This window comes from Oryza sativa, chromosome 5 (genome assembly GCF_034140825.1).
Source record: "Oryza sativa Japonica Group chromosome 5, ASM3414082v1".
Taxonomy (NCBI): domain Eukaryota; kingdom Viridiplantae; phylum Streptophyta; class Magnoliopsida; order Poales; family Poaceae; genus Oryza; species Oryza sativa.
Window position 1 is genome coordinate 13,056,661 of NC_089039.1, and position 21,853 is coordinate 13,078,513.

General features: G+C 39.9%; 1 protein-coding gene and 2 long non-coding RNA genes across 6 annotated transcripts; 2 read left to right on the top strand and 1 right to left on the bottom strand.

Annotated features, from left to right (window-relative positions):
* Positions 1 to 649: 649 nt before the first annotated feature.
* LOC4338318 (pentatricopeptide repeat-containing protein At5g50280, chloroplastic) lies at positions 650 to 3,377 on the bottom strand. The gene is made up of 2 exons (XM_015782061.3): positions 2,364 to 3,377; positions 650 to 2,062 (listed from the first exon to the last, which is right to left on the bottom strand). The coding sequence occupies exons 1-2, from the start codon at positions 3,314 to 3,316 to the stop codon at positions 742 to 744; spliced, it is 2,274 nt and encodes a 757-aa protein (XP_015637547.1). The 5' UTR covers positions 3,317 to 3,377; the 3' UTR covers positions 650 to 741.
* Positions 3,378 to 4,902: 1,525 nt separating this feature from the next.
* LOC107280854 (uncharacterized) lies at positions 4,903 to 8,358 on the top strand. 2 transcript variants are annotated; one of them, XR_010741574.1, is made up of 8 exons: positions 4,903 to 5,259; positions 5,491 to 5,614; positions 5,725 to 5,850; positions 5,954 to 6,016; positions 6,114 to 6,191; positions 6,667 to 6,764; positions 7,053 to 7,147; positions 7,811 to 8,358. It is a non-coding gene; the product is annotated as an uncharacterized lncRNA (long non-coding RNA). The 2 variants fall into 2 exon arrangements; XR_010741575.1 differs by having other exon boundaries at positions 7,058 to 7,147.
* Positions 8,359 to 17,157: 8,799 nt separating this feature from the next.
* On the top strand, positions 17,158 to 21,084 carry LOC9270572 (uncharacterized). 3 transcript variants are annotated; one of them, XR_010741535.1, is made up of 8 exons: positions 17,158 to 17,447; positions 17,553 to 17,864; positions 18,098 to 18,147; positions 18,524 to 18,568; positions 18,770 to 18,868; positions 19,557 to 19,633; positions 20,375 to 20,451; positions 20,587 to 21,084. It is a non-coding gene; the product is annotated as an uncharacterized lncRNA (long non-coding RNA). The 3 variants fall into 3 exon arrangements; XR_010741536.1 differs by lacking the exons at positions 18,098 to 18,147; positions 18,524 to 18,568 and adding exons at positions 18,367 to 18,469; positions 18,599 to 18,692; XR_010741534.1 differs by lacking the exon at positions 18,098 to 18,147.
* Positions 21,085 to 21,853: the final 769 nt, after the last annotated feature.

Below are 21,853 nucleotides of genomic sequence, written 5' to 3' on the forward strand. Positions count from 1 at the left end.
CAAACGTGCAAGGGGAGACAAAGTAAGGTTTGTGGCTATTTGGATAAAGACAGTAGTAAACATTTATAGTTTACAACAGTAAAACAATTGATTAATTAAGGCAAGATTAAATCTCCACTAAATAACGCTGCACCACGTTGAACAAGCCCAACCAAACCACTTGAACTGCGCTAGTTCATTAAGTCAAATTAATTAAAGGAGTGAGATTAATCACGGAGAAACTGGTTGATCACTAATAATTACCGGCGCAGCTATTCGAATAGTTTTACTTTAGCCAGAGATGCACAACTGTACCCACAAGACACAATTCCGCACATGTTGCCATGGCCCGAAGTACTACCATAGTATTGCAAGGGGGGAAGTCGTACGAAGGGAAAAATCATGACAGGATCCTTCCTTCACATAACTTCCCCTAATCAAACGCACCACACTGCAGATTTCGTCCCTACCTTTGAAACTGATCGGGCTCGTATCGGGTCCCAAATTTAAGATTCAGTAACTGACATGTCTAAACTGTATCAAGCCCTAGATCGGTAATTTGATACAGGCATAACAATCTAGATCATTATTGCATACATTTGAATATGATACTTTAACCGTATTTTTGACTTGAATGCTTTAAGAGAATTAAAATATGAACACCATGAACTTCCTGAAAGTTCATTTTATATGCTGCTGTAATGGATAAGGGATGAACATCCAGAATACAAGGTATGGTCTAATGTACACATAAGAAAAGCATCACAAAAATCTTTTCCTTGGGTACCCATAGACATGGTTCATCATAGAACGTTTTTTTCTGTTCTTCCAAAACTCATCCTTCTTCTCCTTCCTATGTTTTAGGCTGGACTTTCCTTTTAAGATTCCCACTATGGCATTCTTATCCTTTATGTTCTTTCTTGCAGCTTTCACATCCAATGTATTCAATAACTTTTTATATGAACTAACATCAGGCAATTGTCCACTTCGAACCATCAGCTTGTGGTAATAGAATGCTCTCGAAAAGTCACGAACACGGGCATACGCATAAATCATTGTAGAGTATGTTACAGAATCTGGTTTTAATTCCATAGCAGCCATCTCTTTCAAGAGTTGGGGTAATTTATAATGTTGTCCTCCCCTTGCAAAAGCATTCATCAAAATGTTGTATGTCATTACGGTAGGCTGCAAACCAGCCCTTCTAAACTCATATATAACATCCGTTGCCTGAACATACAGCCCATGTTTTGCCAGACCATCAAGCACCATGTGGAATATTACCCTAGTTCCAGGAACCTTTTCATTGATCATTGATCTCCATGTCTCCATTAGCTTCTCCGTGTCACCAGCCCTCCTAAACATGTCAATCAATGCTGTATATGTTTCTAAGGAAGGCTTAAGTCCTTCTCTTTTCATATCCACATAAGTCAAATAAGCCTTTTCATGCAATCCATTAACTGCATATGCACAAAGCAGTGAAGTGTATGTAGAAGACGTTGGCATAATGCCATCTGTCTTCATCCTTAAGAAAGCATCTTCAGCCTTTTCACTCATTTTCTTCTGTTGCCCATAAACACGTATGAGAAAGTTGTATGATCTCGCATTTGGTCGTAGTCCTAAATCTTGCATCTCCAGCAGTAAAGACTCAACAACTTCTGGCTGCAATCTTCTACAGTAAGCACCCATAAGGATATTATAGGTCATTGCTGTCGCACTCAAGCCTTTCTCTTTCATCTCAACGAAAACTCCCTCTGCCTCTTCAATTTGATTGGCTTTGCAGTAAGCATTTATTAATGTGTTATACATGCTCGTGTTTGATGCAATTCCTTTCTTCTCCATTGCTGACTGTATGATAAGAGCTTCAGTTTTCAGACCGTTGTCACAAAAGATCTTGATAAGAGAAATACAAATGTCCAAGCTCCACTTGACACCTTTTCTTTCCATCCGTTGGAAGAATTCCCATGCATCCTTGGCAGATGTCTTGCTCTTGTTCATTACATCTAACATGATTAAGGATGTCATGTGGTCAGGCTGGATATTTTTCTTTTCCATGAGCTTAAATACTTTCCAGGTATCATCATATCTGAAAGAATTGAAAAAAATGCTCATTGGAATGAGTACATAAATTAGAAAATTTACGGTTAGAATGCAGCTCACTCACTGGTATGAAATTGTCCTTATGTTTAGTAATCAATGCAGCTGTGTATTAAGAATTTTCAAACAAGACTAATATCTTTTCAACTGCCACCAAACAACATATGTTCCATGTTCCTCACAGTTTCGCACTGTCTAGATCTCATTATCATAAGAAGTTCATCAACATACCATTCAGAAATAGCAGAGCAAATCAAACTATTAAGAGAACAAAAGAGGATGGTGTTCACCTTCCGCGATAGGCTAGGCCTGACATTGCAGCATTGTAAAGGACAGCCTCACTGAATCTCCTCTCGGGAGGCAAACTCTCCACAATCTCCAGCACCTCATCGGCCATCTGAGCCCGTCCAAGCGCCACAACAGCGAGCAGCCATGCCTGCGGGGGCAACAACAATGGCTCCTCCTCCGGAGCCTGCATCCATCGGAGAAGGTGGAGACACCCCAATGCCAGCCCCTCCTCCCCCATCCTCCTCATCAGCTCAACGCATTCCTCCACACTGAGTGCTCCGCGGCCGTACCCCGCCAAGAACTCGGCAAACGCCTGCCCGTCGACCGCGGGGCTCCTCGCCAAGGTGAGAATCTCTTCCATGGCCGTGGTGGTGCTCACGCTGCTGCTGGCCTCCTCCTCTTGGCCTCGCAAGAAGAAACCCGGGTCCGACCATTCGCAGCCACCTCCATCTTCGTCTTCCTCCTCCTCCTCCTCCTCCTCCTCCTCTTCTTGGTGATGCTGTACCTGAACCCGCCCCCGAAAGGAGCTCATAGGGAGGTCCCACTCGCCCACCTGCCCGCCGTCGTCCACACCGGATTCTCGAATCCCCGATCCCCCGGCAGCGTCGCCATCGGGTGCGCCCCACCCGACGCCGCCCCCGCCCTCGCCAACACTATCGTCTTCGTCCACCGCGCCGACGAGGTGAGCTCCGGAGGGGCCGGCAGATGGTGCCCATCTCCACTCCTCCTCGTCCTCCTCGTCGGCGTCGGAGTCGGCGTCATCTTGCCCCAAGAAACGAGGTCCGCCGGGACGGGCGGCGCAGGGGTTTCGCCACGGCCGGATTGCGGAGCGGGAGTGGGAACGGAGGAAGCGTTTGGAGGAGAGGGAAGATCCAGGACAGCGGAGGCAGAGGATTGGAAGGGTCGGAGGCGGCAAGGAGGAGGAAGAGAGCAGCGGGTGGGCTCGCAGCGCCATCTCGCCTCTCTCTCTCTCTCGTGGCGGAGGCAAGACAAGGGAAGGTGGAGCTGTAGAAACCGCTTTCGGAATTCGCCTCGTAAGATTTTCTTCTCGTTTTCCTTTTTCTTTTCATTTCTTTCTTATCTATACTAATATAAAAATCTATACTTCTATAATATATTCTTACTAGCAAAATACCCTTGCGTTGCACCGGGTAATGATATGGTGACTGAAATTTGATTTGAACTATTTTTATGAAGAAAATGAATTATAATTTAATGAAATATAAAATTTTCTGCAATATTAATTACACTCTTTTAAATTATAGCAAAAGTGGTATTGCATTGCAACGAAAAGAAAAAACAGATAAAATTAAATTAAAACATATTAAATTCTAATTAAATTCTAATATTTGGTATTTTTTAAGTAGGTATGTATATAATTAAATTAATTTATAAGTAAAGTAAGGGTAAGAAATAAAATGTTATGGTTGGATTTAACTGTTATTAAATTTTCTATATTAATTACACTCATTGAAATTTTCTTGGAATTTACATAGCTTAATTGCTAATTTTGATAATACAAATATCATTTCAGCATTTATTGAAATAAAAATCTAAATAAAAATCCTTTTTTTCTCTATGGGCCTTTTTCAGCCCGCAAGAGAGCAAAGTCTACTTAATACCCCATACCCCCATACTCCTCCTCTCTCGCTTAGTGGATCGCCGGCCCACGTGCGGCCCAAGTGGTGCAGCCCAAACCCTCGATCGATCTCAGCCGTTTGTATTGATGGACGCCTCAGATCAATTTAAAATTGATGAAAACCTAACCCTAACCCTAACCCTCCCCTCACCCTCCCCCCAGCCGAGCCGAGCCGGCCGCTTCCTCCTCCCCCTCTCCCTCTCCCTACCGGCGCCTCTCCCCCTCCCCCTCCCCCCCGCCGGCCGACTCCCCCGCCACCGGCGCCGTCCCTCCCTTCTCGCTGGCACGGCGCGGCGACGGTGGGGTGTGGCGGCGGCGCCGCCATCCCCCATGGCGAGCGGCGGCGGCGGCGCCTCCCCCACGACGAGCGGCGGCAGCGGTGCCTCCCCCGCACCGAGCAGCGGCGGCGGTGGCGGCGGCGGCGGCAGCGCCCTCCCCACAGCGCGACGCCCCTCCCCCCCTCTCTCCACTTCTCCCCCTTTCTCTCTGTGTTGCGGCGGCAGGAGGGCCGGCGACGCCCTCCCCTCCGCTAGTTCGGGGGGAGGGGAGGTGCGGCGGTGGTGGTCCCAGCGGAGCGGGAGGGGCGACGGCCCGGACGGCGTGGAGGCGGGCGTCGGCGGCCGCCGTTTTTTTTTTTTTGTAATTTTTTCCATGGCTATTGCTAACCGAATCGGATTGTGTATGGATGAAAAACAGACGAAAATTAGATGTGACGACCGGAAAAATATGAATATTTATATTAGTTATAGATATCTATATCTATATCTATCTATACTAATATAAAAAGGAGGAGTTGCACCCCTCCAATCCTACCGGCCAAATCACATCCAACGCTCCGGATTCACCTACCTCCCATCGCATCCTCCACCTCCCCTCGGTCGCGTCTTCCCCCCTTCCTCCCCGCATTCACGAATCACACGTTCCCCCCAAACCCTAACCGTGCCGCCTCGCCTCAGATACCCAACGCCCGCGCCCCCTTCTCCACCTCGCCTCCACCGGATCCGGAATCCGGCCCTCTCCACTACGCCGCTGTCAGGTCGTCAATGATCCCTTCATTGCAGCACCATCAGGTCGTCGGCGCCGCCGCCCCTTCACTCTTCTCCCACCGTTTGTCGGCGATGATCACACCTTCGGCGCAACTGGATCCCTCTCCACAGCGCGTCGATGGCTTTTTTTTTTTCTCCCTTTCTGCAAGGCGGAGAAGGTGAAAGGGTGCACAGCTACAGCTGTAGCTGCAAGAAATCCAAGCGCCTCAATCTGTAAGTTTCCAATTCACATAATCTCTCTCATCAATGGTAAAATTCGTCCATGTCGTACCGTAGCAGCGATAGCGTGGAGAAATTGAGTGGCTTCTCATTGTTCTTTTGTCATGTATTCTCACTATTCTTTTGTCATGTGTAGGATGCTTTATTCATTTTGATTGGGCACTAATTTAGTTTGCTATCCTTAATGAAACCACTCATATAGTTTATCTATTTCTCTTAATAAAGGAAAGTTGAATAGAGGATTTTGAGTGATCGACAGTTAAGTGCCATTGTCCTGTTGAAACAACGATTTGGGATTACTGAAGATGACTTCCTCCTTGCTTGCGTGCTTGGTTCGCGTATAGAATGGGTAATGCTGCTCAATCTATCAGCTCATCCCTTTCTATTTTGAACAATTTTATTCTACTCATGATGATACTAATTGGCTTATGTTTGGTCGTATATGCATGTTGTCTCAAGTTACTCTCAAGTCTATGTGTGTGGTACTACTTGATGATATGATGGATGGTTTCCATGCTAGGAGATACCAGATTGCTGGTCACTTGAGGTTTTCCGATCCATCTTCCATGATTCTCTCACTAAACAGTAAGAAAACGGGATACTAAGTTCTACCATGGTTCCACCTATATTTCTATTATAGATTTCTCTCATGGGTGTAAACATGTTATTCTATTGAAATGGTATATAGGATGGTATTTCAGATGAAGCCTTATTTTCTTGACTACTTGACTTCTTGGAACTATGGAGTGAGGTCAGCAAACATTTGAATTACTACTGAAACATAGACTCATTTTGTAACTTCTGACGGGAATTGATACTGTGTAGAATGGATTTTTTTTTTCACATAGGTCTACAAAATTCTCAAGGGCAGATGCTTGTCACACATACTGGAGCAGATGGTCTTGCAAAATGCAGTATATTGAAGGGCATGTGAACCATCTACCTCTTTCTCTCATAATATTAGATTTGCTTATGTTAATATTGGAGATGTCGCTCTATTCAGTACATTTCTTCTCTTTTGTTTTGTTCTCATAGGCCTGGAAGACTGAAACTCAAATGCAATCATACTTTTTCACTTCTGTCATGTATCTGAGTATTATAGGCTGTGGTACTATACAAATTCTACAAGCTAACAATATTGTCTGTCTTTCTCTTATATACATACTATTCTCTGTTGCCCCTTCTCTTACATCGAGCATTGCATTATGTCTTTTAAGAAAGTCTGGATATATATATATATATATGTGTGTGTGCGGGCGGGCGCGCGTGCGTGTGCGCCTTGCTTTTGCTTCAGGAACTAGGTAAATCAGTTTACTTTACAAGAAACCATCAGCTTTGGTTGTAACTTTATCAGATTTTGATGCTTACCTATTGACTAATCAAGTAAAATGGTTCTTTTAGAGTACCTCCTAGATTGTGCGCAACCATGTGGAGTCGTAGGTAATGGCTGCAGCTCATCCAGTGCCCGACAGCATAGGTCCTGGCTTTTTTATTACTCGGTAAATGTCTTTTCAAATTTTTCAGTTCATACAATTTGTTCTAGACATAAAAATATACCGGGCTCCTAATGTTTTGTTTCTCATATATAAATATCGCCTTCAAATCGGTCAAAGCAATGCATACATAATAGAGATCTGAGTTAAAAAAAATTGTGCAGTCCTTCTCAGGTCAATATTTTTTAAAAAAAGATTGTGATACTCATATTTTGTGTTAAAAAAAATATATGTGATATATACACGTAACAGTGTACATCAGTTTAACATATATGGGTTTGTGGCTTTTTGCAGTGCAGATAAAAATTATTCTCAAATATACCAGTTGCAGAGGACCTCAAACTTGGTTTTAATGGTGTTCAATGGTGTCTAGGCAAAATTGCTACCAGGTAAACCTTCATCTTTCTCTCTTCTTCTACCTTTACTATGGTAAACTAATTAACGATTTTGTGTTTTATTTATGTATAGTAGCTCTGACCGTCATTTTTCTGCCAACATGATCAATTATGTATGATATACACTATTTCTGGTTAGCTTTGTAGACTTGTGCAGATCTTTCCTAATTCATAATAATTGATTTTTTTTCTGGTTGCATATCACTCTTAGTGCTATATTTTGTAACTTCTGATTTCATTTATTATTTGGGAGACTTATGACTTATCTGCACTTGCTCTACTCAAAATCAAAACCTACGGAGTCAGTGGCACTGATCATGCTTGTCACTATTTCAAAAAAGATGATGCCCTTCTATCTCAAAAAAATGATGATGCCCTTGTGATAAAAGAATACTTCTCTCTTCTGGCTTGGTTAGTTACTTTTATCATTGCAGATAATTGATTTTATTTGGTGCTGAAAAATATAATTCTTTTCTAAATTTCCAGGAAAGTATGTTAAAAATCAGCACAGAAGTGCAGAATTGAACTTTCTTTTTGCTAAACTCCTGGTGATGACTTGTCATATTGTTTTGTTAGCTCAAATCTGTATGTTTTCATCTGTTTCTAAAAAAAAATGCTATTTTTATTTAGCTCACTTCAGGTTGTTTATATTTTCAGATAGCTAAACCTACGTGTAGAGCCAAGTATAAGCATGTGGACAAGAATATGAGTTGGATAAGAATGAGTGGTTGGTTACCCAGATCCAAAAGTTAAGCTTTTGCCATGGCATGGCGCCTTGGTATTTAATAATAAGTTGAATGTCCTTTTTTTTTTTTTTTTGCTCTGCTACTATTACTATCTACATCATCTGTCTCAAAATAATTGTAATTCTAGGTTGTTTAGCATATACTCATTAAGGTTTGAGAAAAAGACTATGGTGCCCCTCATTAAATGGTGTATAGATGAAAGTGAGAGGGTGGTTAAGGGTAAAATAGAGAAATTTAAATGAAATGATTGATGGGGCAATTAGTAGAACTCTAGAGTTACAACTGTTTTGGGATAAATTTTGAATCCTAGAAATTTGTATAGTTCAATGGATCTATTTTTCGGAACTGTAGGTTAACACCTCTCAGCAGGTACAAGAGGGATAAGTTTATTTCCTCCATGTTAATTTGACTTGACATGCACTGCCATCAGTAAATGTATAACAAAACTTTTGTTGTTTATTGAATTATGTTCACTGAGTAAGAGGAATGTTTTTTTTTTTTTTTTTTGCGGGGAGTAAGAGGAATGTCACAAGACATTCTTGGCATTTTGATTATTTTTTTTATTATCCTTGGGCAATCATTTGATATGCTGATCTTACGTATGATGGCTACTAAATACGATCTTACATATTGCAAGAAAAGTACATTATTGTTTGAAGTAATAATAAATGTGAAACTTATATATGGTACAATCCTGACTCTGCTTCATAAGTAACCTATGGCAAGTTAAAAAGTCTTTAGTTTTAAAGCAAACGGGTCATTCTCCGAAAAAAGGCCCACATCATAAATCACATTCTGCCGCCAACAAGAAAGGTGATATTGAGTAAGTGTTCACCATGTTCATCCTTATTAAAGCGAGCTGAAATGTGTTACGTGTAGATTTGAAGCAATCGAGTGCTACTATACTACCATCAGCCAAACTTCGAACTTAGCTTTCCCATGCTAACCGAACATTTTATCAAAATTGGAGACATACTATTGATCGCCTCTACTTATTTGGTATACATACGTGACAAATACGTGCATTGCATAATTACTAGTTATTTCAGAAATGCTTTTCATGCTATTAGGCTATTGGGAACCCTCTCCTCCGCACATAAAACGGAGCGATAGATTAACACATAATTAATTAAGTATTAGCTATAAAAAACTTAAAAATGGATTAATATGATTTTTTAAAGCAACTTTTGTATATAATTTTTTTACAAAACACGTACTGTTTAGCACTTTGAAAGGCATGCGTGCGGAAAACAAAAGAGATGAGTTGGGAACTCATGGGAAAAGAACACACCCTTATTCATTTGTGGTCATTTTTTCTTATATTATTTCAGAAGGTATAACTAATAGCGCGGACAAACTCATCTCACACTTATGGATTACCACATGCGCACCCGTTCAACCCACGCTTTTATAAGAGGTTAAGTTTGAATCTTGTCGGAGATATGGGCCCGGGGGTATGCGAAATGAGGGGAATCTGCCTTCCCATCCTGCCACGTGTCCCTACTGTCTGGTCCTGCCCCCGCATTCCGCGAACCGCAGGAGCGGCCGGGGGGGTCGGGGCCTCGGGGTGCCACGTCATGCCCCTCGGGCCCTTGCACCGCTTTGCCCGCCGCCATTTGGCGGGGGGAGCGAGCGAGGAGGGGGGCCAGGCTGAACCTCCTTTAATGTGCGCAGCGCCCCAACTGCCCCCTGTCGTATTTAATGCAGTGGGGCAGACGTGTGGCGTGCTAAACTAACGCGCGATGGTCAAGAATGACCGGTCTGTGACTGGACAGACAACCGTGCTCCCACGTCGCATCTGCTTCCGGCAGAGTGGAGGTAGGTATGACCCGTCCCATCGGAGGATCATTCGGACGGCGGCCACCACAAGTCTTCACCCATTAATGAGGGAATGACAGGGCTGTCCCCCGTGTCAGGCGAGGGACGGCGCTGGGCCCCGCTCAAGGACAAGCTGTGGTTTAGCTTCCAGGCGAAGGCACGGATCGAGTTCCGGTCAAGATAGGGTGGGTCCCCACCCGAAAGAAGAGTAGGTAGAGGCGGTGCATGTGGTATTCCCTTGAGGTATAAAAGGAAGACCTTGCCCACCGAGAAAGGGGACGACTCTTAGAAAACCTAAGCTCGTGGAGGAGGGAATGAAGAGTGTTCTCCCGAGTTTAGGAACCCTTGTAACTCTCAGTCTAAATCCCATTAACAGAAGTAGGGTATTACGCTTCATAGCGGCCTGAATCTGTATAATTTGGTGGTGTGCGAGCTAGCTAGGAGCCTTGGGAACGGATACGTGATTTCTAGAGGCGAGCTTTTTCCCCCGGCCGAACTCACGAAAGGGGGGTCTCACGATCTCCCGCTAGAGAGGATCACTCCTCGACAAATCTTATAGCTCAGAACTATCTCCCTTTGCACAGAAAACGGTGTAGCTTATTAACGTGGGATGAATTAAGTATTAGTTAAAACAAATTTGAAAAATGAATTAATACGTTCTTTTAAAGCAACTTTCCTATAGAACTATTTTTTGCAAAAAATAAATTCTATTTAGCAGTTTAGGAAGCATATACGCGTGGAAAACAAGAGAGCTGAAAAACCTCAACCAATGAAGTAATATCTCCATCCCAAAATAAGTGCAGCTATGGGTATCCGTATCCAACGTTTGATTGTCCGTCTTATTTTAAAAATATTATGAAAAAAATTAATCACACATAAAATAATATTTATATTTTATTATCTAATAACAATAAAAATACTAATCATAAAAAATTTTCAAATAAGATGAACAATCGAAAGTTGGACATAAACATTGCAAAACTGTACTTATTTTAGGACGGAGGGAGTAAGTTCTAAAAGAGTTGCGATCTTAGAAGACATGTTGGCTGCTAACTCACCTAACGCGTAGGTCAGTTCTCTTTTTCTTTTATTATTTTAGTCGTCCAAACTACTAGAGCATATCAAAAATTAAAGAGAACTTCCCAAAAAAAACTAATATTCTTATAGAACGTTTAAGGTTAATTTGGAACAAACTAAAAAATATTAAAAAATATTAAAGTAGTATTTAGAACTAAAATTTTTTGTGCTCCTTTGAAACAATAAATGGGCATTTGGTATTTCCACAAAATTTATGTGAAATTGCTTAATTCAAAGAAATTTCGGATAATTTGTGATAAGGGATTAGACCTCATGGCGAACTCCCAAAATCCTATGCTTGTCCTACGAAATTATCCAATCCAAATAATATGTGTTTTAGAATGTGAATGCGTAAGGATTTAACTAGATATGCTACTTTGATTTATACGTTTTCTTCATACTTGTGATTTTATTCATACATTTGTGTATTTGTACTTTTAGTGGTAATAAATCATAGTTAGATACTTTTCAGTTAGGCCATCCCCAACCCATAAACTATCGAATAGTTTCCATACTTGCCATGTCATATAGACACTATGTATAGAAACTATATATTCAATGGGTGATGTCTTCAAATTAAATTCTCATCCAATCACATCTCTTCTCTCTCCTTTTATCCACCTATACCCTTGTTTTCATTCTTGATTCTTGTATAGAGATGATTTTTTTGCATGAGAAATAATTTCATCATCTTTTTACCTATCTTCTCATTAACTCTCTTGTCACATAAGAATTTTTGCTTACGTGGCAATGTATTTAATGTTATGAACACTAGATGATATGGAGGGTTAGAGATGGCCTTAACCGCATCATATTTATGCCCACCTCTCTACATAATAACGTTTTAGTGGGTCATCCCTTCTTCAAAGGTAAGTCAAGGGGGGCGTCCTTCCCACTTGATCTGACATTATATTAGTATAACTCTAACATTTAGGTCCTCGCCATTTGTCCATATTTTTTAATAAGCTAAAACAGCTTATTAAGGAATAAAAATTAATTTGTAGGTAAAAATTTTTATATATGTGTTCGTAGCGACTTAAAAGTCAATATAAAAAAGAAACTACGTTGAAAATATCTTAAAGCAACTTCAAAATTAAGTTTGAAAAATTAAATTTTGGCTTTTGCTTTGCCTTATTAGGGCAATCACACTACAGGAAAAATTAACTATTGCACAGCAAATATTACAGCTATATATAAATTATTGCAATTAGTTACTTTGTTACCACAATTTTATTTTTTGTGGTATTTAATGATAACATATCGCCACAATATATAATTGTTGTGATATTTTGGAATTTTGTTTCCGGAATTATGATTTCTTCATGCTAATCTTTGTGAGCAGTGCACACAGGAAGGTTAATCATGTCAGAAATTGGTTTTGTCAGACAATCGAGAAAACTGACCATTGAATTGCAGGATTGTAGATATAATTTGCTTTGACATGTATATTACTGTTGATAGTTTTGGAGGAGTGATTTTAGTAGGCCACTGCCAAAATTTAGTTGATCATATGAATTTCCATAACACATAACCACTGTCAATTCTTACTGTTAATTGTTTATGAAATAGAGGAACCAATAGTACATGCTAATAAGAATCTTTGATATATGAGTTACAGTGGCCGTATCGGATGACAACCCTTATTAGTAAATTGAATTAACTACCTATAATCTGCATATCAAAATATTTCAGTCCAATAAACACTTCTGAAAATTCAGAAGCTAGTTTTTGTACACTACGCTAAAATTTGCGTTTGTGAATATGAAGGCTAGAAAATAACAAACATAACGAATTTAAATAAAACAGACAACTTCTCTGCAGACCAATATATAGATCGAGTGTGCAAAATCAAATTTTCTGCTTTAGTCCTCTTGATTTTACCATTGATTTACTTGTTCATATCTTAATTTGTTTAGGAAAACATCTCTACGTGTATACAAGAAGCTAGTTAACACACTTTTACTAATCAGAGAGACAAGTTGTGGCAAGGTTTGCTCATTACATCAACACATAAACTCTGTTTTTTCTTGTTAATATCCTTAATTGCCAGTCATATATCTTTTTTTAATAAGTAGTTTGCTTGACTTTCTAAATACTGTTGCTCTTGATTGATTTGCATAACTAAGTAGTAGGGTCTAATTATAGGAGAAACGTGTGCTTTCCTGGATTAAAAAAAACTTTCATGGAGTTATGATTAATGATAGAGCAGATTATGTTTGTATTTATGTACAATGGTTATTGTTGACGGTCCTTAAATCATAATAATTGACCGTCAATACCTGCATATAATGAAATAAAACATGGTATCCAACTTAGTGGTAGGTATTATTACTAATCATTTCCACTAGTGTTGGTGAAATATGTGTATGCAGGTATTTTGAGAAGAAAACACATCCGTCAGGCGACAAACTGCACTTTCGCACATTCAGGACACATTTACACGGATTGGAAGCCCCATAAGTCAATTAAACAACTTCAAATGGGCCCAACTATCATGCCAATGGGTTGAGGGCCTCAAAATTAATGTCCACGATGAAAAACGGGCCGAACGGAGCCATCCCGGGTTCGGCCGAGCCTCCAGTTCGACCGAACCCTTTTTGTGGCCGTTGATTGCCAAATTTGACGTGGACGGCCCTGATTACTTCCTGATGGCGGTTCCGGGGTAGTTTGGTCATTTCCTATAGGCTATAACCGTCATACCTGCCTATAAAAGGAGGAGCTCACTCTCATTCCAAGACACACAACTTTGAGCTGAATTACAAGAGGCTCTATTATATGTTTTATACATTAGAATAAGGTAGAGAGTGAGGGGAAGCTCTGGAGGAGTGCCCGGCAGTTTGGCGCTCATCCGACTTCTTCCTCGACAAGTGTAGCTTTGTAGGAGGAATTCGGGAGGAGTACCGGAGCTGTCGGTACACTCTGCTCCGGGTTCGGAGAACTTCTTCTATAAAGTAAGCATTCGTGTTCCTTTCTTTTGTTATTTAATTATTTAGTCTGAGTAAGATATATTTCCATCTTTGCGGGTTCATTGTTTAGTATTCATACTAAGTGTTCTAGTACTAGGACTCCGGATAGAGAAGGAAGTTCCTGCGCGAGTATTAGAGTAGTAATTAATAACTTAGACGTGGTGTATAGGTTAGAGATTACCTTGTTTGTTGTGTATCCCACGGATTAGTCAGAGGTAGGCGGCAGGTGGTGACATCCTGAATTCCATCCTAGTAATCCTCCACGTTCGGATACATCATAGAGCTATAGCCGGAACCACGCTAGCAGACTAGCAGGGGTCGGTGCCCGAAGCAACAGATAGGAATTTACCTTTAGCTTAGCTTAGATAATTAAAGCACATAGAAAGTCCTCTCTTGCTTGCCTACCTATAGTTGTTGTCCTTGAATCGTCTTAGCCTTAGATAGATTACACACGTTCCCTGAGTTCGATATCCTTTAGGGGTCACCCAGAGGTAAAGTTCTACATCGGTATTCTGTGAGCTTGCGGATTTATCTGTGGTCATAAGAAATACCAACAGTTATGTTGGTTGTTAATAAATAATTTAATATGTTCCTTCATATAACTTGTGCATTTTAATTTGACCACGTTTTACTCCAGGATGGATGATTTGAGTGAGTCAGTCAATTTAATGGACGGGTTGACTCAATTAAGTCTTTTTTGAAGAAGTGATTGCCAAATTTAGTTCCAAACTATTTCTTCAAACTTTTAACTTTTCCACCACATCAAAACTTTCCTACACACACAAACTTCCAACTTTTCCGTCACATCGTTCCAATTTCAACCAAATTTCCAATTTTGGCGTGACCTAAACACATTACACACCCTAACAAGGCAAACAATACTAATGAAGATGATAAGTTTATCAACTTAAGAGCAGTTGATGTATCCATGGAGTTCACCATGAGAACATGTAGTTTTTGGATTTTCTTTCAGTGTATGCTACTTACAAAATTTTGTGATGAGTTCAAATATATCTGTAAATTGAATATGTAATAGCTGGTGACAATGATTCAATCATTATTCTTGTTCATGCTCATGAATACAATGATTAATTAATTTCTAGTTGTCTCAAATATTACTTATGTGATAATGATCTACAATCTAATAATAGAACTAGAATTTTTTTATGATGGAAAATAAATATCGCCACCATGTAGTGACCCTCGTATTCCACTTCCAAGATAGAATACCGGTCTACGGCTCATTCCTTAGTAAGAATCAACTTACCAAGAAATGGGCACACCAGAGTAGCATAGCAGAAACAATTGTAACGAAACCCATTAAATAAAACCCATAAGAAATTAGTTTTTACCAAAATAATAACACTAACAATACCTTGCTCTTCTAGATCTTCATCACCATCAACAATAAGTTGATGTAGAAATATGCAACACTTGATCAATTTTGTAGAATCTTCTCTTCACCTAATTGTTATAATTGTTAGCTCAACACTACAAGGAATAATATATATAGGGGATGAGTACGAATGGTACTCAACAAGTCCAACTATAGCAATCCAACAAATATATGCCCATAATCCACCTGCATAATACATATATCTCCAAATCCCATAATCCAACAAGGAATTTTATGCATGTTCAAAAAAAAGTGTAGTAAAAGCTCATATTAAGTAATTATAAAATCTACCGCGTATAAGGCACCACAGGTATTAGAACCTCCAATAGGTTCATTTCCTGCCGCGGTCGCAGTTTCTACCCGAAACAGGGAGTGACATATCACAATTCATACACTCTGCAGAGGTGTGTTGTTGTACCCACAGACGCCTTAAACCTTTTAATGCCTATGCCCGTCGGCGCTTGAAGCACACTTTATGGTGTATACCGGCAAGGTTAAGGTCACAAGCTTTTCATCAATCCCATGTGTCAATTATCTCTATGGGTGATTCCCGCAACAACGGCGAATCATTGGATCTTGCAACAACGGCAACCCTCATCACTAGACCACGCTCACGGGATTCGCGGAAGTCCTTAAGTCCGCATGATAAAGCCATTAAGAAAGAACTACTAAGCTAGCCTGTCCCATTCCAGGTCATGTGATCGACATGATCGCTACGGCGCTTGAATGCCATATAACATTTGTTGTTTAACCTTATGATGATAAATATATGCAACTGAACCCCCACCACCATGGCAAGTTCAAAATACACCTATAATATGACCCCCATCACCATGGCAAGTTCAAAATACACCTATAATATGACCGACTGCTCCACCAGTCAATCCAAGTCATCAGCATATTTATTTTAATTATAGAAAGTATAATTTAATGCAATGTGATACATATAGATTGCAATTACGAAAATATAACAAGAGATGTTCAAAGATGTTAGACTTGCCTGAGATACCCGAAATCGAAGAAATAATAAGCCAATAAGAACTCCAAGAAATCCGAGATAATAACCAAATGAAATAAACGATGAAACAAAACTAAATACAAAGAGTACAGATGCTAATGAAATGCACTATGATAAGCTTGGTGTACAACAGTAACAGGTCACTGCCACCCATTAGAAAGGTCCTATTGGTCAACATATGAATATTCATGGAATCATGGAACGCTCTGCTGATCGCTTAATAGAAATACTCCCTCCGTTTCACAATGTAAGTCATTTTAGCATTTTTTACATTTATATTAATGTTAATGAATCTAGACATACATTAATATGAATGTGGAAAATACTAAAATGACTTACATTGTGAAACGGTGGAAGTACTTGATCAATTAACTTAATATGACTGAATTATGCCAATATGCTTATGAATGAATGCCTGCTTCCAGAAACCATCATATGAAAATGTAATACTAAAATTTGAAATCACTCTAACATGATCGTTCCTTATATATACATGCATTCAGTAAATTAAATACTAGAGTCAACAACACACTATCATGATCAGGTCCTTATGAAGCTTCGCTTTAACACTATATTTATCTATATGGATGAAAACTTATATAACCATGGACATTCTAGATTATTGATTACTAAACTTTTATCAAGAAACAAGCATATGGTAATTGATTTCTCTGAATGGTCTAATGACTGCTTTACTCTAAATTGCTCTGTTTTTTTTCTAGATGATTTGCTATAGAGATCTACTAGTTCTGCTTATAAATCTGCATTAAACTCAAGATGTATCAATACACTCACTATTCATCTATCTATCTTCTACCATATAATTCACCAACTCACTCTTACATCTACGTACTTATTCATCAAATCCAACGGATGAAAATCATCCGATCCAACGATAGCGGTGCACGCGGGGTCACGCAGTGGGAGGGGAATGGCACGCACGCACGGCGGGGTCATCAATCGGTTTCTTTCCACGCTGACGCAAATCAATCGCCTCCTCTTTCTCCTTTACCTCCGCACATCGCGGCGCCCCTATCCCGTCAGCCGCCGACCCGCGCACACACCCATCACGCCCCTTCCCTCCCGCTTCCCCCCTTCCCCGCTCCCCCGCCGACGGCAGCACCTCCACCTGCGCCACTGCCGGATCGACGGGAGCCGCCGATCGTCCTCCTCCGCCAAACACCAACCTCGCCGCACAGAGCCGCGTCCCCATCCCATCAGTCGTCAGGCCACCTGCGTGTTCCCCTTCCCCGTCGCCCGGGCCTCTCCATCGGTGATCTCCTCCCTTCTCACCCTCAAACGCCCCCGTCGATTCCCTGCAGCCCATCGTATCCTAAAACCCTACAACCACTGACCCACATCGTCTGTCGCCGATCAGCGTCGCCGTTTGTTCACAAGGAGAGCGGCAAAGGAGGTCGGGACTCGGTGTAGAGCGACGAGCCCAGCGAAGTAGGCCGATAGCTATCCGCCATAGCAGTGATGAAGGCCGGCTGGTGGAGCGCCCCTGTCAGCGCAGCTTTGCACGGGATCTCGCGCGGCCAGACATAGGAATCGCACAACCTTCTCAATCCCGACGCTGCGCCCCGATCGTCGCCGCTCGCCGTTGGAACCGGCACCACGACAGCCGGGAAGGAACCAGAGGTGCATCGCTTCCAGCACCAGCGCTCTGTCCCTGCATCTTCCATCCCCGGTAAGTTGCAATTAATCAAGACAATCCCCAGAGGTCAGGTGCCAATCCCACAAGATGTTAGAGTTGAAAGAACTTTGAGACACTGTTTGTTCCAATAACCAGTATTGGACCTTTGTTTACTACCACTCAGTATGGTCAACTTAATTCACATTATTTGCACGCAATATGGTGAGACAAGTGAAGTTTCAAGGTCTATACTTTCATGGCGATATATTTCATTGTTTGTTCTACAGCTCATGTGTCAGCTGATCGAAAGATTTGGAAGTGATGAAGCAGGCACATGGTAACAGTAGCTCTGAAGTATTATTTCATATTCAACCTATGTACATGAAGAATTCTAAAAAAAATTATAGATGTAGCTGCATGTTCATTCAGTGTCGAGGCACCCCATGCTGATTTTCCCCATAGAAAATTGAGTCTATCTCGTATATTTAATTACATTCGCTGTAAATACTGAACAATTCATGTGATTTTCCATCGGAAAAAAAAAATCAATCTACAGTGATATCTGAGCTGCTGGGCTGTGCCGTGCTGCTGCTCACTTTCGCTGCTGAGTGTTTCTTTGCAGCGAGGAGAGAGACCACTTTAACTAGAATGTTAAGAAGGTATTTCATGTTCTGATGGACTAATAATGTCTATTTCTTGCCACTTATTTTCAGGGAAGTATATAGCTGTTGGAAAAGATCACTGTTCTTTGATAGCTCGTAAGTATTTTCTTGTTGGCTTTTATGCAGCTTAGGAGAAAATAGAAGGCACCATGTCTTTGGTATTTTCCTGACAACCTTTTACTGGGGCTCTAAGGATGATAAAATCCTGGAATTAGAGACAGTATGGTTTAGCTCTCTTGTACTTATCCTGGAATTATGTGCTTACCTACTGCATACTGAAGCAATTGGTTCTTCTAGGTAACACACATCTGTTTGCAATTGGGGTCAACGAAGAAATACTGAGTTGCAATTACATTGCAAATGCAAGTGGATATCAACACTTCTGTACTGTCAAAGGTATAAAGATGAAACCATTTTTCTCTACAAATTTCAAAATATAGCACAGGATGTCCATGGATACCTCCAAATGCGATCATCAAAATGCTGCCATCTTCTTTGTAAAGTTTTAAAGGAAATCAAAAGCTGAATCGTCTGAAATTTACATTGTTAATGTCCCTTCTTGTGTTGTATGCCCTGGTGCTGTTGATTGCTAAATTTCTTCTTATCCCGGTGCTTAAGTGAATTTATTACAAAAATAGTACATTTAATTTTAAAATATTCATTATAATTCTATAATTTTATTGGCTTTTCTTTTCTAACAACAAAATCTCATTTGATGACAAGGGGTGAAGCTCATGTTTTTTTTTTCACTCTAGGATTAACTTATCTGTGCTCATTGTTTGTTGTACATACCATTTACACCAGTGAGTTAACATATTTGTAAAACTGCAGAATCTGAGAAAGGCTTTCTTCCTCTTTTCTGTTCTTTTTTTTTATGATTATTGTCAAACCTTTATCCAATGTGTTGTACGGAAATATTGGCACATGTTTTTCATAGTCAATTTTCATTTCTGTATATGACAAGATTCAGACAATATTCTAGAAAATTATTGTTTTGTGGAAATGTGCCTCAACAATATTGTGGATTACTGCAAGTTGCTGTCAGCAAGTTCTAATCCCTTTCCTCTGTCTCCTATTCATTCAGTTCCACTCGGATAGCTGCATAATAGAAGCGGCATCATCTTGCAGCCAACTTGCTGACCATTGCGGCTTTTATTTTAGGTATGAATGCTCTTTTGTTGTCTTCTCCCAGTGATGTATGTGTCATCCGATTGCTCAATTTATTTTTAGGTTTAGTTACATGGTAGCAGATGCTATGAGCAAGTACCTCTTAGACAAAAGGCTCAAAGGCACAGTTTTAATAGAAAGCTGACACGTTATGGGCAAGTACTTAAATTTCTCTAGAATCTCCCCTTGCTTCCTTCCCTATCAAAGAAGTCATATTATCTTTGCTAATTTGTTCCCCACTATTTTTGTTGGTACATGGTTAGATTGGCAATGTTGATGCTTTGTCTAAAGGGGAATAAGTCAAACAAGAAAACATATGTTGGCTGAGGTTTAAAAGAGTTAATTGAATTGCTATGTATCGGCATGGATACAGCTAAGCCTCTTGATCAATTCAGAGTTGCTGGAGTTGTTTACTACCTCTAGAGATTCTGAATTATGCAATTCAATTTCCCAGAGTAATGATAAATATTTCATCTTTTGATTAGTGACCAAGTGAATGCCACTTTTTGTCTCCTGAAAAATATATTTGGCTTGTGCTTTTCCTTACAAGTCTAGAGTGGAAATACTCTTAGCAAAATAGGATGGGTGCAAATGCACTTCACTGGTCAGTAATTCTATAATATATCATTCCATTTCTGCATCGTTGGCATGGGCATTAAACTTTCAATCCGGATGCTGTTTTCTTTTCTTGTTTGTTTCTTACATTTTTTTAATTTTATTTGTTTTACTCCAAAGATGACAGAGAAGGACGAGGTGATCAAACTGGCATACTGCCACTAAACACAACATATTTGAAAGAAGCAAAGAAACAGGTGATATATTCCATACTGTTTAATTTAGTATTCGGAAACATACAAGAACGTAAATCTTGCTAATACAAAACTGAAAAACCTTAACTGTATATTAGAATTAAACTTGTTAATATCACGTGAGACTTTGAAATACAGGTGGCATCAAGCTTTGCTGCTGAAGGAGGAATGGAGTGAACTGAAGCAATGTAATGAATTTGTACGGTGAGGAAGGCTTGGAAAGAAACATCGGTTAAAATACTTCCTCTGAACTTTTGAATGTCCAAAGTGGAACATATGAAGAGTACAGTAGATGAAAAACAACCTTGTGAGCCCAATATTTTAACTGTCACATCAGAGCCTTTGGGAGAAAGGAACCTGGTTATGAAACCGTTTCTTTGTGTAAAACATGATGTAAAGCTTCCAAATCCAGAACTACGCATTGCTAGCTGTTGGTTGTGCTCCATAGGCTGTGTTTAGTTCCACGCTAAAATTGGAAGTTTGAAGAAATTGGAACGATATGACGGAAAATTTAGAAGTTTGTGTGTAGTAAAGTCCGATGTGATGGAAAAGTTGGAAGTTTGAAGAAAAAAGTTGGAATCTAAACAGGGCCATAATAATATATCTGAGGGGCGGATGCTTGTTTTCATGTCTTTATGAAACGTATCGTCTTTCAGTTGTTTGATTTGCATTATCAGTTATCGTAGTGTTAGCACGGGCATATTACTAGTATTAATCGTATAAATACCACATACTGCTAGCATCACACTATATGAGAGTATTAATCTTTGATATTGTTACACCTACATTACTCATGAGATGAAATTAATGGTTGGATAAACTTTATATTACTCATCATCTGTACATACTAGTATTTGTCATGCTATGCTCTGAACAAATTCCTTACATGCTCTATTGTTAAGATATACATTCTAATAAGCTTTAGGTGCTCAGCATAATTTCCTACAGAATGTTTCTGCTGCATGTCCTCCTATGGTCACTTGATTAAATATGAACTACTACTGTCACCATATACCAATTTATGTATTCATAATCAATCTAATAGGTTCTTCTTATCTCTATTAACCAAATACATGTACAGTATTCAACTCATATGCATTTATTTCTATGATGTTTCTGACCAATTTAAAATGTGCCTTGATGTTGACTAGATAATAGATGATCTACCTGCATACTCTGTTCAGGGTAAATTCTAAATCAAAGTCTGATTCTAACATTTAAATTTTTTCCCACATACTATGGGTAATATTTTTGCATGAATAGTAGGGTCAAGTCCTGATATTAATGCACATTAGTCTAATTAAATCCTTATATAAATGTTTACTGAACTGACTAAAATTCTATAATGGTAACACATTAGCATGATCAAATCCTTATGCTACTATTCAGAGCATAATACAGGAAA

Coding starts and splice junctions, on each gene's coding strand:
- LOC4338318 (XM_015782061.3), bottom strand. CDS start 3,316: ATGGCGCTGCGAGCCCACCCGCTGCTCTCTTCCTCCTCCTTGCCGCCT. Junction 2,063..2,363: donor GGCCTAGCCTATCGCGGAAG/GTGAACACCATC, acceptor CAATTCTTTCAG/ATATGATGATACCTGGAAAG.